At 32.1% G+C, this 16,034-nt stretch overlaps 1 protein-coding gene across 1 annotated transcript; it reads right to left on the bottom strand.

The window, feature by feature from the left end:
* Positions 1 to 8,231: 8,231 nt before the first annotated feature.
* LOC143560262 (protein FAR1-RELATED SEQUENCE 5-like) lies at positions 8,232 to 11,192 on the bottom strand. The gene is made up of 6 exons (XM_077048602.1): positions 11,171 to 11,192; positions 10,269 to 10,836; positions 9,724 to 9,982; positions 9,279 to 9,640; positions 9,079 to 9,169; positions 8,232 to 8,624 (listed from the first exon to the last, which is right to left on the bottom strand). The coding sequence occupies exons 1-6, from the start codon at positions 11,190 to 11,192 to the stop codon at positions 8,232 to 8,234; spliced, it is 1,695 nt and encodes a 564-aa protein (XP_076904717.1).
* Between the last annotated feature and the right edge of the window lie 4,842 nt (positions 11,193 to 16,034).

Genomic DNA, 16,034 nt, shown 5'->3' with positions numbered 1-16,034 from the left:
AATAAATACGCGTTATATCTGATCTTGTTTCTTAATTAGTGTTGTCGGTTAGGCCGATAATGGTAAGAACAATCACACGATTCAATTCCTAATTTAGAATGACAATTGTGGCTCAATATAGCTAAACAGCTCACAGGTATACGGGCATACGGATCTTAAACCACGGGTTAACGGGTCAGGGACCAAATAGTTATAATTATAATATGCAGAAATTGCAGTTTAGTCCTCGGAGATTGATGGTGGGAACAATAGAGGTATAAAGTTTATATTTGGGTTAAAAATGTACATTTTTCAAAGTTAAATATATATTAAATAAATATAATAAACAAATAAAAATTATATAGTAATTACTCGATAAACGTGATACTTTTCAGTGTTAAAAATTTCCCGAACTTAAAACGGGTCGGATAATAGATATAAATTAGTACGTGTAAAAACCGAGTTGTTACAAAAATCATCCTATACGTTTTCTTATACGTTCTTCTTATACGTTCAAATATCAAGGGGTCTCAACAGAAGGAGTCAAAAATCAAGGGGTCTCACCCGAAGGAGTTGAAAACAATGTGTTAACAAAAAAGGTAACAAAATCATTTCCTCTAATGCGTTCTTCTAATACGTTTTTTTTAATAATTTATTGTTTATAGTTATCTCGAGTGAAGATTTTGATCAAGGTACCTCAAATGAAACAGTTGAGAACAGATCTGATGATAATCAAGGCTTTAATAACAAAATCATTGACAATGCTCAAGGTGACTAAATTTGTTCCACTTATACGTTCTTCTTATTAGTTCATAATAACAATGCTTATACGTTCTACTTATACGTTCTGCCGAAGTTGCAGTTGAAAATCTAGGGATCGCATTCGAAGGTGACGAAGAAAGAGATTGTGTTGCAGATCCAAGGGTGGATAACAAAGAGCAAGGTATAAACACAAAAAGTTCTTGCTTATACATTTTGATTATGTAGTTCATAATGGCAATGCTTATATATTACTCTTATACATTCTGCTTATACGTTAAGCCGGAGTTGCTGTTGAAAATCTAGAGATCGCAATCGAAGGTGATGAAGAAAGAGATTGTGTCGCAGATCCAAAGGTGGATAACAAAGAGCAAGGTATAAACATAAAAAGTTCTTGCTTATACATTTTGATTATGTAGTTCATAATGAAAATGCTTATATATTATTCTTATACGTTCTTCTTATACGTTCTGCCGAGGGTGCATTTGAAAATTCAGGGGTCTCAATCGAAGGTGATGAAGAAAGAGATTGTGTTGCAGATCCAAAAGTGGATAACAAAGAGCAAGGTATAAACATAAAAAGTTCTTACTTATACATTCGGATTATGTAGTTCATAATGACAATGCTTATATATTACTCTTGTATGTTCTACCTATACGTTCTGCCGAAGTTGCAGTTGAAAATCCATGGGTCTCGATCGAAGGTAACGAAGAAAGAGCTTGTGTTGCAGATCCAAAAGTGGATAACAAAGAGCAAGGTATAAATATAAAAAGTTATTACTCATACATTCTGATTATTTAGTTCATAATGAAAATGCTTATATATTATTCTTATACGTTCTACTTATACGTTCTGCCGAAGGTGCGGTTGAAAATTCAGGGGTCTCAATCGAAGGTGACGAAGAAAGAGATTGTGTTGCAAATCCAAAGGTGGGTAACAAAGAGCAAGGTATAAACATAAAAAAGTTATTACTTATACATTATGATTATTTAATTCATAATGACAATGCTTATATATTACTCTTATACGTTCTGCTTATACGTTCAAAAGAAGGTGACAGAGATGACGGCGAAAGAGATGTCGGTGAGGGACAAATTAATGAGATCATTCGAGGTTGTTGAATAAAATATTATTTTTATACAAATAAATAAAAATTAAAAACACACAAATTATATTGACAAAAAAATATGATTTTGCAGTTACAGAGATTGAAGAGTTAAATAAAGAAGTTGGAGAAAATGATGTTGACAAATGTACTAATTCAAGTGTTAAAGATGATGCGAAACACATCAAAACGAGTTCATTCAAGGTTAGACAGATTATAATTTTTATTTCATATTACACTGTAAAATTATTTTTTTTAACAAAAATATTATGCAGTTACAGAAATGGAAGAATTAAATAAAGTTGTTGAGAAGAATATTGGAAAGGGAGAAAAATCAGGTTGAAAGTTTTATACATTGAAAAAAGTATAAACACTCATGTCAATATATATATATATATGTATATAACTTAATTTATTACAGGACTTGTTAATGTTAAAATTGATGAAAATTATGATTATAACAGTCAAGTTTTGGATTCGGTGATAATGAATTCTCCATTTTTAAATCAGTCAACAATATTTGCAACACCAACATCAAAGTCAAAGATTATACCGCTTAAAGCTACATCTCCTACACCACCATGTGACCTTAATTTGGAAGCGGTACAAAGAGAAGCACGAGAGAAAAAACTACCTCCTGCATTGAAATCACCTTACCTACACAGGCAAATCGCAATGGCTGAAAAAGTTACAACTGATGAGAGGATTGTTGCCGGTTACATTTTTTCTGAACCATCTGAGAACAATAAGATGATGATCATTTAAAAGTCCAAATTCACATAATATTTCAAGTTTGTCTTTGAATGTTTTTACCTTGATGTATCCATTTCAGCTGGTGCAATGGACATTTTTATTGAACTGTTAAATTACGAAGAAAGGAAGAGAGATGAAAAATCATCACCTTTACGGTTTTTTGCATCATCTACGCTTATAGTAAGTATTACCTATTGAATTATATATATATTATTAAAATTTTTTACTGTTTTATTTCAACCCTAATATTTTTTTTTGTATGTGTAGCCGATTCACTACTATGATGAAGCAAGTACTGCCAACAACTTTCTATTGCTGGGAATTTTCACTGATAACCTTGAGAAGTTAATGCGGAAAAATAATTACAAGTCTCTTCAAGCTGTTACCTTGCTTATTGTGCCAATATTATTCGATTACCATTTCTATTTGGTAGTTTTCAATTTGAAAACAGGAACAATCGAGCTGATAAACAACATGATGAACGGGGAAATACCAAAAACCAAAAAGTTTGACTTGGTTGTGGAGAAAACAGCAGCTAATAAAGATTCTTTTCATGCAATATACAAAGCGATACCGAACAAACTGGTAAATATTTTTATTTTCTTATAAAAATGTTGCTGATCTAATATTCTTTAACCCCCCCCCCCTAGACTGGAACTAATATTATTTAATCCCTCCTTAGAGGGGTATTTTTTTGCATGTACTTAAATAAAAAAAAAAGAATCCTATTGGACAAAGGTTGGAAATTGCTATTACAAAAAGAGTTGAAATGGAGTGGAGAACAAAAAACAATTTGAAGGATTGTGGGATCTTTGCTATAAGACACATGGAAACATACAAGGGGACGCATCCATGGTCATCTGGTTTTTATAAAGAGTCACCAAGACAAAAAAAACAACTAAACGATTTGAGGGTAAAATACTTGTCTAAAGTGTTACTCTCGGAAATCAACACTGTCAGAGACAAGTTAACATAGTCAGCAAAAAAGTATAATGAACGGGATAGAAAAGGTGACAAGTTTCAATTGAGGAAGATATACAATTTAATCAAAGAGAGACAGGAAGAATAACAGTTTTTTGCTTTTTTAAATCTTGATTGTGTTTATACGTTCAGATAACACGTTGTATGTTATTAAGTAGTTTATCTAATACGTTCAACTAATACATTTTTTATTTTTGAATTTTGTTTGTTGGATTTAATTTGGTTGTGTTTATCTACCATGCTCTGCTAATACGTTCAACTAAACATTTGAAAACAGTAAACCCTGATGACCTTAAACTCAACACATAAGTCTTGATGGGATTTCATTCTAATATTATGCTAATAGGTTTCTAACCTTTACATTCTTTGTTGTAACAAAACGTTTATACGTTCGCCTAATACTTTCAATCTTTTTATTTTTTTGATAGATATATTTAAAAATTAGTTCAAATCTTATAACATGCTCAAAACAAACACAAATTAATCATAAAACCTGATAAAAAAGCTTAAACACAATAAGTTCTAGATGAAAAATACATAAACACATTAGACAAAAATCAAAAGAAAACATGAAGCATAGAAAACTGCTACCATAAAGCACAAAACATATTCAAGTATAAACTCAATCTACTACATGACAGCTTTGAGAAAGTCAATCTTCAATTGAATATAGCAGTTTAGAAGCTTTATTGCCTTGCACAACTCTTTTAGCTCATCAACTTCTTTTATCCCTGTGTCAATGTAACGCCCGTTAATTCCAGTTTCAAGTATTAAAGTGTGTAGAGTATGTATAATTCTCGGGACTTATCCGACGTTTCTCAGGAGCCTTTACGTCATCCCGGTACGTTAAAGAACCTAACTTTTCCTTCCATTTTGCCTTACACTTCAATCTGGAGGGACTAGAGTGTAATATATTATGTTATAACATAAACTAACCCTAGCCCCCCCTGTTGCGATCGGCAGGAAGCAAAGACCCAAGACCCTCGATTTTTCTTTTTTGCAGCCAATTCTAAGCCTTAGAACTTCAATTCAAGGTATGTACTACGATTCCCCAAGTCTTTTACACCATAATTGATCGCTATAACGCGCGTATTGATCGATTTATGGCTTGTTGTAGGCTAGCATGGTAGCTGTCCAATTGAGCGTTTCCGGGGCTGTTTTGAGTGAGGTTTTTGCACCAAAATCCTCCTAGGTATGTGTGGTACATCATACTTAAAAACCGTATTCATTGAAGGTGTTTAGATCGGTCAATTAATTTTAGTTCGAAAACTGGGGTTTACCGGGTGTAGGATTGGCAATTGTTGAGTTTGATGCGTTAATCGATCGGATGACAAACCGAATCAGTTTGTACAGCCCTGTGGGAAAATTAAATTTTTGATACTCAGGGCTGTTTTGGTTGGTGATTGGTCAATCGAGTCGGCGGTGCGCGAATTTTCGTTTAAATGTTAAATTGAAAGTTGTAAAAAGGAACCGTCAACCCTATCAACTCGGGTGACATAATTATGATGTAAGAAAAGGTTAAGATGGGAATCTAGTCCATTTGGGGCTGATTCGTTTGACAATTGGTTTTAAGATTTATTACGCGCGTATTCGACTCGATTTGATTACCGGCGGGTGAGTTGTGCATCATGGTTAGCGCCGACCATAATCATAGGGTGGATTTGGTTAGTTGAAAGGTTTTAGGGGCTAAGGTAAGGTAATTAGGTTTGGGTTGGGCCTCGGCCTAAGTTGTGGGGCCTTGGGCCAACATGTTGGGCCTTGAACGGCCCATTAGGCAAGAGTGTTCTTACGGTCTAGTTTAGTAACACATTGTGTACTATTTACAGGCCCTTAATTGTGAGTGTGCACTTAGGGATTTCCTAGCTCGTTGCAGGTGTTCGATTGATTTCAGGTGAGTTCTTGATGCCCCGTTTAACTCTTTTTAAGTTTTGGGCTAGCATGCACACCTAAATGTTTTCTTACTGGATGAAATGTTTTAAACGATTTTACATAGGCTTGCTAGTATTGGTAGGCCTTGGAATGTTAAAGAATGTGTGTATGTGTGTGTGTATATATATATATATATATATTAGAATGGCCAATATTTGGTGAATGTTGTAGTCGTCTCGACTACTGAATGTTGCGTATGCCTACTTTGTGTTTGCATGCGCTGAATGTTACGTGTTTGGGTTGTATGTTTTCTCGGCCCTGAATGTTATTATTGAATGTTATATATATATTGATATATATAGGAATGCACGTATAGAGATGCTCATACGTAAGGATGATTATTTATTGAATGTGGTGACTTAACCGATGTATTTCCGTTTACCGTTTTAAAACCGTTGGAATGATTATTAAAACTTTTGTTACATATTTAAAACTTGAACTCACTCAGCTTAAGCTGACTTTGTATGCATGTTAGTGTGAGTTTCAGGTTAGGAAGAGGATGCATTATCGCTTGGACGTGCACGAAGTTACTTGGACGGTGAAGGGCATACGGGATCTGAAGACTTTATTATTAAAACATTTATTTTTAAAATTTTTTTTATTTAAAGATAATTATGTTGGTTTTGGGCAAAATTCCCGGGTTTTGGGAACTTATTTTGTTATTTACGTTTTCTGCCGAATTATACTCTGTGATGCTCATTTTAATGAAAAGAATTGTTTTAAGTTTAATTATTTTTACGAGTGTTTTGAATGGTTACCAATTGTGAGGTTCCTGGGGTTCGGGGCCTTACAGTCAACCAGAAACGAAGCACAAAATAATTAATAGTACTACCAGGCATGTTTACCAGCAATTTGTTATTTCATCCCTCATATCCATGTTAACACCAGTAACTTTGATAAACTGATCCTGTAAAGCGTAACAGTTTTTGGAATCTTATCTGATCTTTTATCTTTTTTAGCAACAACTCTTTAACAGATGAAGAAGAAGAAGATGATGATGACGAAGATGAACCATCGCAATCCATTTTTTGTTGATAAGGTTTGTGATTTGATGGAAATTGTGTGGTGAAAATCTCTTCTCCTTGTTCTTATAGTGTTGAAAAATTATGTGATGAAAATCTATTTAATAAACAAAATTTCAAAAGCAAACAAAACGTCTTTTAAAACAGTAATAAAATAAATATTGAAAAACGTGAAGATCAATTAAAATATAAATTTAAAGGGAAAAGTAAAGATCTTTTAAATCTTTTAAACTCCAAATAAAATTAAATTAATAAAACATTCAATTAATACGTTCAACTACCAAAATTATTAAAAATTAGAAATGTAATTGTGCCTAGAAGAAAAAATAGTGAAGTGATACCCATATGTAATTATACTTACGTCAAATATTAAAAGTTAACATTGTAATAACTTTCTACAACAACCAAGTTTATAACTAAGATTTAAAAATTAAAACTTTTAGAACAGGAGCAAACAACACAAGCATACACAAAAAAAAAAAACACACAAAATATTAAAAAAGGATAAAAGGTATGATTAAACGTTAAACTTCAATAGGAAATTAATTTGATTAAACGTTCAATTAAAATTCAATTGAAAATTAAACTACAATAAAAAATTAATTCTCAAAATCAAAGAAAAAATATAAAATGATATGATTTAAACTTCATTAGAAATTAGTTTTGTAAACGTTGAATTAATACGTTCATCTATCAAGACTTAAAAATGGAAATATAATGATGCCTAGATGAAAAGACATCTGTAGGTAATGATGCTTACTTCAGATATTAAAATCTAAACACTACAATAACTTCCTTTAACAACCAAATTTATAATTAAGACTACAAAATCAATATAAGAACAGGGGCAGACACCCAACACAGACACACACAACACACACACATTAAAATATGGATTCAGCTAATCCTACTGTGAAAAGCATTCTGAGGGCAAGAATCAACCTGGAATTGGAGAAAGATTCCTATCGTCTAGGTGTGATTCAAGAAACCAAGGAACGCTTGTCTGAAGAAGCAACAAAAACCAACGACCTGTATGAAGAACTACTGAACCAACCCTAAAGCTCTTTCAAGACCAATGCTGTGAGCTACTTCGAGCAGCAAGCTTCATACTATGGACGAATTCAAGTCGTCCTGGAGAAAATTGCTCACATGGTGTAGGTGAACAAAAAATCAAAGCTTGAAGGAGCTGAAGATATCATCGACAACAACTAGGGATGGCGATGTGGTCTTCTTGTTGCTTGGTTTTTTGATAATGTCTTTTGTGATGTTGTTTTGTTTGCCTCTCTGTATTCCATGACAATGACTTTTGTTTTGTAAATGGTTGATGGATCTAATATAAAAAGGTATTTTGAAAGTTGTTGTCTACTACCATAATAAAAATATTTTGTTAATACGTTCAAGATATACTTAAAACGTTTTAAGTCAAACTAACAGAGATATAAGTCTTTTATGATAAAATGCTAATCAGTTCCACAACTTCTTATGATAAAAAACTATTTTTTTTCAAGTCCGGGACATGTTCTGCTGTTATAACTCGACAAATTACAAACCTTTCATTCTCTATAATTCTTCCCAGACTGACCTATGGCTATCTCTTTCTGAGATTTAATCCTTTTATGTGACCCACGACCCTTATTTCTTATTCCACTCGGCACACTGACGGTCACCTCTAACGGTTGATCATATCCTAAAACTGCAGCAAATCAGTCCCTTTTTGACAAAGAAATCCTTTTGTATCGTGTCTCATCTACTTTTTGGATCATAATATTCATCTGATTCCTAACTTTAGTAAGTTCATCAATGTCTGTGACATAGTTGTTTATAAGATACTCACCAGCCAATGTTACTTCCCTTGAAATCTCCTTAACTTTCAAATTCTTCTCATTACCAAAATTTGAAATTGGAGCCGTCCTAGGATTTACACCCACATCTCTCTTCCACCGATCCAAAATGTATTTTTTAGGGAATCTTTTAACTCGGAACAAATTTAAAACATAAAGAATGTAACGACGCAATAACCCGTATTGTTCAAATCTTTTGCAACTACATGATACAATAGAATCTACTCCATCTTCACCATCATTCTTAAACAAAACCTTAACAATAAAAAAATCAAACAAAACTTAGACATTTATAAAAACAAAATTAAAAATTAAACCTTCAAACCAAAAAAGCTATTACGTTTTGCTAAAACGTTCAGCTTATACGTTCAATTTTAAAAATGTATAACAAAATTCATCAACAGTTCAATTTTGATTTCTTCTAATACGTTCCGTTTATACGTTCAATTACATCGCGTCTGGTAAAAATTCATCAACACTACAAATTTTGATTTCTCCTAATACGTTTTGCTAAAACGTTCTGTTAATTAGTTCGGTTAAAAAAAGGTCTGATAAAATTCTTCAATCACTCCAATTTATATTTTCTTATAATAATGTTAAAAGACAATTATGCCCTTATGTTAATACGCTTTGCTAATACGTTCTTTTATCATACATCAACTTTAAAACAAAAAAAATATACATTCTGTATAATTTAATTAAATCTTACCTCCAAACATCCTGGTACATATGCGTTAAAGTCGAAGATGGAAAACTTTATATAATCTTCTTCTTCAGTTGACTTAAGAGACGCAACACCACTTCGAATGTGATACATTTCATCTTGAAAATCATTAAAAGTTGCCCTTGTACATCAGTTCTACTTCTTCCTCAATAGGACTTTCGCTTAACATATCAAGATGTGTATACCTTGTATCATGATCATTTTTCCTACTATTGTGCCTTTGAATCTCCATATAATGATCAGAATGACTGAAAAACTCAACAAGTGATAATTGTGAGTTAGAAACTTGACAAAAAAAATGATTTTCACTTTCTGATCTTGATGTAGTACGCATAAGACCAGAAAACGGTTCATCTCTATAATAAGTTGGTATCCAATCGTATCTCATATCAAACATGTCAATCAACCATTTATTAGACTCAAGATCATATTCCTTCATTATCAACTGCCACTTAGTCTCAAATTCGAATTGAGAAATTGAATCAGTCCATACAATGTCACAAATTTTACGTTTAAAATCTCCATTGTTGCAAAGGGCAACACCAACCTAGAGTAAAAATAAACATGCATTACTACAAAAAAAAACATATGTTAATACGTTTTGTCATCGTTAATACGTTCTATGATTACCTTATCAGCAAGTTTCTTCATAATATGCCACATACACAACCTATGTCTTGTGTTTGAAAAGACTAATGCAATTGCTTGCTTCATAGCCGGATCTTGATCGGTAACAACAACCTTTGGAGCGATACCAAAGGAATCAAGAAAAACTTTCAAAAGCCATGTATATGATTCAATAGATTCAGAGGCTAACAACCCAGCACCAACTGTTACATTCCGGCAATGGTTATCAATAGTCGTAAAAGACACAAAAACCATCTTGTACCTATAAAGATAACATAAAATGTCAATATGAAAAACAACTATAAAAATTTGAAAAGTATAAACAAGAGTAAAACACACTTATTGGTCTTGAAAGTGGCATCAAATGCTATAATATCTCCAAATGCCAATAATTATTCTTTGAAATCTCATCAGCCCAAAACAACCGAGTTAACTCACCATTATCATTAACAGTGCATTCAAAAGAAAAATCGTCACAACATCTTTTCTTTCCACTTAATCTTTGGACATCCATTTCAGCATCAAATTAACCAATAAAACAATTTAACCTTTGTTTAAAATTCTTACAATCATCTTTTGAAGCCCCAACTTCTTCAAAACCTCTATACTTTGTCCTAAGAATATTAAATGCCTTAACTGGGCCCAAATTTAATGTTGACAGCTCATATAAGATATCTTCTTGAACATGAGTTAACTTCCTATTAGATAGAACAAAATGCATATCTTCTTCTTCTACCATTGCATGATTATGTCCTTCCACAAAGTCGTTTATTTCAAACTTTATACCATCCACTGATTTCAAAAATATTTGAGCTGTACAACCACACCGAATTGTTGGTCTCTTCCTCCTTTTATAATAATGTCTTTTTGAACTATCTTTATCATCCATTGAGTCATAACTCTTTGGAGGTTTATGACCTTCTTTTGAACAAGTGAAATACTTAGACTTTAATAAACCATCATTCATGTATGAACCTCCTTTACGAACACAAAAACCAGCTTTCTTTGCATATTCACAATAAAAATCATATGCAAGATCAATAGACTCGAAAACCTTTCCTTTAATAGGTTTTAAAGAAGCATTCACTTGTAGTACGACATCATCTGGTGGAGGCCCTGATAAGATAGATAAATACACAAAAACAAAAAGAAGTTAACACCTATTTAAAGTTAGCATGTTCAATACGTTCAATTAATACGTTCTATTAATATACATACCTATTTCAATTTAGCACTTTTAATACTTGACTAATTCGTTTAAATTGTAATACATTCTTCTAATACGTTCCTAATACTCTATTTACACGTTTTTCTAATATGTTCTTAACTAACTAGTTCAATTTTTATACGTTTTTCTAATACGTTCAGTTAATACGTTCTGAATTCTATACACACATATTTAAAGTTAACACGCCCTAAAATACTTAACTAATTCGTTCAATTATAATACATACAGCTAATACATTCTTCATAGTGATTACCAGATTTTTCAGCTAATTACCTCTTATCAAATCAAACTAGTTTACCGGTTACAAAAATAGAAAAATCGACTATCAATTCAACAAAAAATTAACTGAAAACAAATAAAATTTTAGATTATCAAATTTTAAATTACTAACATCTATTCAAATACATCAAATTCTCTTTAAAACTACTTACTTTGATGATCGGAATATATCGCGTTCGATACAACGATAATCAAAATCAACAAATCGCCAAAATCGTCAAAATCGTAATCTCAATTACTCAACAAAAACGGTTTATGGGTTTTGATTTAAAACAGAGTATAGTAAAAACCGTTTCTAAAATTAGTAGCGCGATTGAATTTTTATACGATGTTAAATGACAATTATACCCTTATGTTAAATTACGATATCAGATTGTGAAAACTTACGATCTACGTTCAGGATACTCGCATACCTAATGTACGATAAAGGATTATTGTACTGGATCCTTTATATATACATGGGGGATGGTTCATGCGAGAATACAATAATCCTTATGTTAAATTACGATATCAGATTGTGAAAAGTTACGATCTACGTTCAGGATACTCGTGTACCTAATGTACGATCAAGGATTATTGTATTGGATCCTTTATATACATATATATAGGATCAGGATCATGTGAGAACTTTTTGGAAATTGAGAACTATGAGAACCATTTTGGACAAAAAAAAACCCAAAAATAAAAAAAAAATCATAAAACAAAAAAAACACAAAAATAAAAAAAGTAAAAAAACCAAAGTTCTTATTTATCATCCCGGTTTCTAAAAAAAATGTAAAAAAAAAAATTCTCGGTTTAGCTAAATTATACATATACATATATGTATAATTTAAGGTAAATGATAATGTACATATGTGTACATTACATAACTAGAGATTAAATGAAAGTATACATATGTGTATAGGTATAATACGAATTAAAAAGAAAAAAAATCGGTTTTTTTATTATACATATATATATATATATATAATATGTACATACATGTTTATTCCTATACACATATGTATAATTTATGGTAAATGATAATGTACATATGTGTATATTACGTAACTAGAGATTAAATGAAAGTATACATATGTGTATAGGTATAATACGAATTAAAAAGAAAAAAAAATTCGGTTTTTTTTAATGAAACCGGAATGAAATATAAGAATTTTGGTTTTTTTTACTTTTTTAAAATTTTCGGTTTTGTTTGTTTTATAATTTTTTAAATATTTTTTAGAGGGTTTTTTTAGTGGTCCAAAATGGTTCTCAATTTGCCATTGGTTCTCTTAGGATCCTTACCATATATATATATATATATATAGATGGTTCATGCGAAAAGTCAAGTTACAGCGAGAAGTGCGAGAAGTTAATCTAGACCACTCATCTAATTTTCAATCATTAAAAATATATGAAAAGGGTATTAAAAAAAGTAATATAAATGCATTCTCTCTCTAATTAATATATATCATTAAACCATATGAGTTACATCTTTAACTAATATAATTAATCTAATTACAATAACTAAAATATTTAAAAAATCTAAATCCATAATACAATAAATTTATCTTTATAATTTTTACCCTATCTCTTAAGTTCACCCTACAGTACACAACTATAATTTTTTCCTACACCTCTTCAATTTTTTCCTACATGTCTTTAATTTTTTCATACACGTCTTAATTTTTTTTCCTACACATTTTCAATTTCTTCGTACCTATGCTTTTCATCATACACATCTTCAATTGTTTCTTACGCATATTCAGTTTCTTACCTACACATCATTAATTTTCTCATACACATCTTAATTTCTTTCCTAAACACATTTAATTTTCTCATACACAACATATTTTTTTTACTACACAACTATATTATCTTAAGTTGTTTCCTACGCATATTCAATTTCTTCCTACACATCATTAATTTTTTCATACACATCTTAATTTTTTTTCCTACACATATTTAATTTTCTCATACACAACATATTTTTTCCCTATACATCTACAATCGTCGTACACTTTATTTTTCGTCCTACACATCTTCAATTTTTTCTACGCATATTTAATTTCTTTCTACACATTTCTAAAATTTTGCTACACATCTTTAATTTTCTCATACACATCTTATTTTTTTTCCTACACATTTTCAATTTCTTCGTACACATTTTTTTCCGTCTTACACATATTCAAATTATTATTATTATTTTCAAAAGAGTAATCAATGATGAAAATACTATTTTGCTTGAATCTTATAAATTAAAAGCTGTTTATTGGTGAAAAAAAAAACAAAATTACATCTTACATTAACATATAATGAAATAAATAAATAATTAAATTGTAACTTACAAATTATAACTTTTAGATATTTATGTTTTGAGCTTTTATTTAGGGATAGATGAGATAAATTAAATAAATAATTATTTTTTTCTACCTAAACTAACCTTTTCATATTAGTTTTAATGTCTTTCAAATTTTATTAATTACAATAAATGCAATAATGTTTCAACCATTGATTAATAATCTAATGGTTGAGATCACTTCTTGCACTTTTCGCTATAAGAATCACTTCTGAAATAAACCTAATCCTATATATATATATATATATAGATAGATAGATAGGGGATGGATCTTGCGAGAAGTGTTGTTAGAATGAGAAGTGCGAGAAGTGAATGTCAGCCGTTGATTCAAAAGATCTATGGTGTAAGTTAGTTAGTGGCAGTTTGGTAAATTTTTTTAACTTGTAACCAGATATATTTGGTTGAAAGGGTAAGTTTGTAATATATGTGCAGCTGGTTAGGGGAAACGGTTGGTTCATCAATTAATTTTCCCGGTTGTCACGCTTCCTTCCATATGGTTTCACGTTCTTCTATGAACGAATATATTATTGGTTTCCAGATGATACACACAATCAAAACGTTAGTTCACCTACACTGTCATCATCGTACAAAATCCTCCTGTTATACGAAACCGACGAACACAAAAATCCGGTTAATTAAATGAGGTGGATCCTATTTTGTGTACTATAAGACGCAATTTCCGTGGCGTCTAGTTATGCCGCTGTCGGATTACAATCGATTTGGGGGTTTGGTGTCTGCTAGTTCGATTAAAAGAGTAAGGGGGTTTCGAAGGTATGTACAGCCGTTTCAGTTATAGATGTTCTTTCGTTGTAGTTTTTATGTGTCTTCTGGTAGACGAACCCTAGGTTGTGGCATAATAAAGGTTTTTGTAGCATTACGGTTACTGTTTTATGGTATTTTTGTTGGTTATCTGTGTGTAAGCAGGTTAGATTTGGGGTTGTTTTTGTGTGCGTTGGTTAATGTTTTAGGGTTTTTGTGTTGGTTATCTGTGTGTAATTAGATTAGTTTTGGGGTTGTGTAGTTAAATGCAGCTTTAACTGGTTGTTGATGGGGTATGTTTCGTGTTGGTCTCGTGATGTGTATGTGTAGGAGTGGTTTTGTGTAGGTACGAAATCTGTGGCGTGTTGGTCTCGTGTTGTAGACGTGAGGGAGTGGTTTTGTGTAGGTACGAATTATGTTTCGTGTTGGTCGCATGATGTGTACGTGTAGGAGTGGTTTTGTGTTGGTACGTATGATGTTTCTTGTTGGTCTCGTGATGTATATGTGTAGGAGTGTTTATCTGTAGGTACGGATTATGTGGATGGTGACGTTTGTGTATGTTGTGCAGGTCCTAGCCGGACGGAGCGTACGTTAACGATGTCGACCAGTAAGTTATCCTAATTGTTGAGTTGTTATTATATCGGGTTTTTAAGTTGGACATCGTTAACGGTGTCTCAGGTATGTGGTTTGGTGTTTTATAGTTTCGGTTGTGTATTGTGTAGAGAGGAAAAGTGAAAGGATTGCCAAGAGAATTAGTTTTTCTAGGTTTGTAAACGATAGTGTGAACCCGGTGGATGTTGACGCGCAAGAGGGGGACACGTATACGAAAAAAGGTATGTGCTAGTGTTTTAAAATGTTAGGGGCATAGTTGTGAAAGGCTATAGTATATTATGTTGTGGTTGCTAATGTTTGTGTTTTGCGTGTAGCGGATGTCGCGAGCACACATGAAATAGGTAAGGTACCAAAAGCACAGCAGTCACCTGCTAAGAAGAAACGTAGAGGTATGGATGGTGCGTACGAGAATTGTGTAGCAGTGTTGTGTGTAGGAAGGATATATTTATAGAGATGGACTAATGGTTTGCAACGGTTGTATGAATGTAGGGGATGTAGCATACGGTGAACAAGCTGGGAGTAGGAGTAAGGGAAAAGGTATGTGTTTATGTGTTGAAAGTTTTCTTAAGGGGCTGTAAAAAAGAATAGGCTACATTGATGTTGTCAGCTGTTAGCTATCTATGTGTGGATGATCGGTAGTATAGTATGGCGGGTTTTCTAAACCGTGATTGTCCGTGTAGTGCAATTCGAGAGCCGAGATGAAACTGAGGAGTTACATAAAGGACAAAAGTCAGCTACTAAGAGGAAACACATTGGTAAGTTTGTTTTGTATGATAATAATGGATCATTGTCTTTGTATGAGGAGTTGTTTACAGAATGTTAGAAACTGTTGATGTAAATGTAGGGGGTATAGCATACGTTGGGGAAGCAGAGAGTAAGAGTAAGGAAAAAGGTACGTGTGTGTTGTTAAAACTTTTTATAGGTGGTTTTTAAAATAAATAAGCTCGACTTTTGTTCGTATCTATCGATGTTGTTGATTCTTGATTTTATAGTTTATTGGTTTTCTAATCCGTGTTTTTGCGTGTAGCGGAACTCGCGATACGAGATGAAACTGAGAAGGTACAGAAAGCACATCAGTCAGCGGCTAGGAAGAAATAT

The sequence above is a fragment of the Bidens hawaiensis genome, unplaced genomic scaffold (genome assembly GCF_021521415.1).
Source record: "Bidens hawaiensis isolate Kalapana, Puna unplaced genomic scaffold, B.hawaiensis_p1.1 tig00001143_1, whole genome shotgun sequence".
Taxonomy (NCBI): Eukaryota; Viridiplantae; Streptophyta; class Magnoliopsida; order Asterales; family Asteraceae; genus Bidens; species Bidens hawaiensis.
This window is presented reverse-complemented; position numbering and strand designations above follow the sequence as displayed.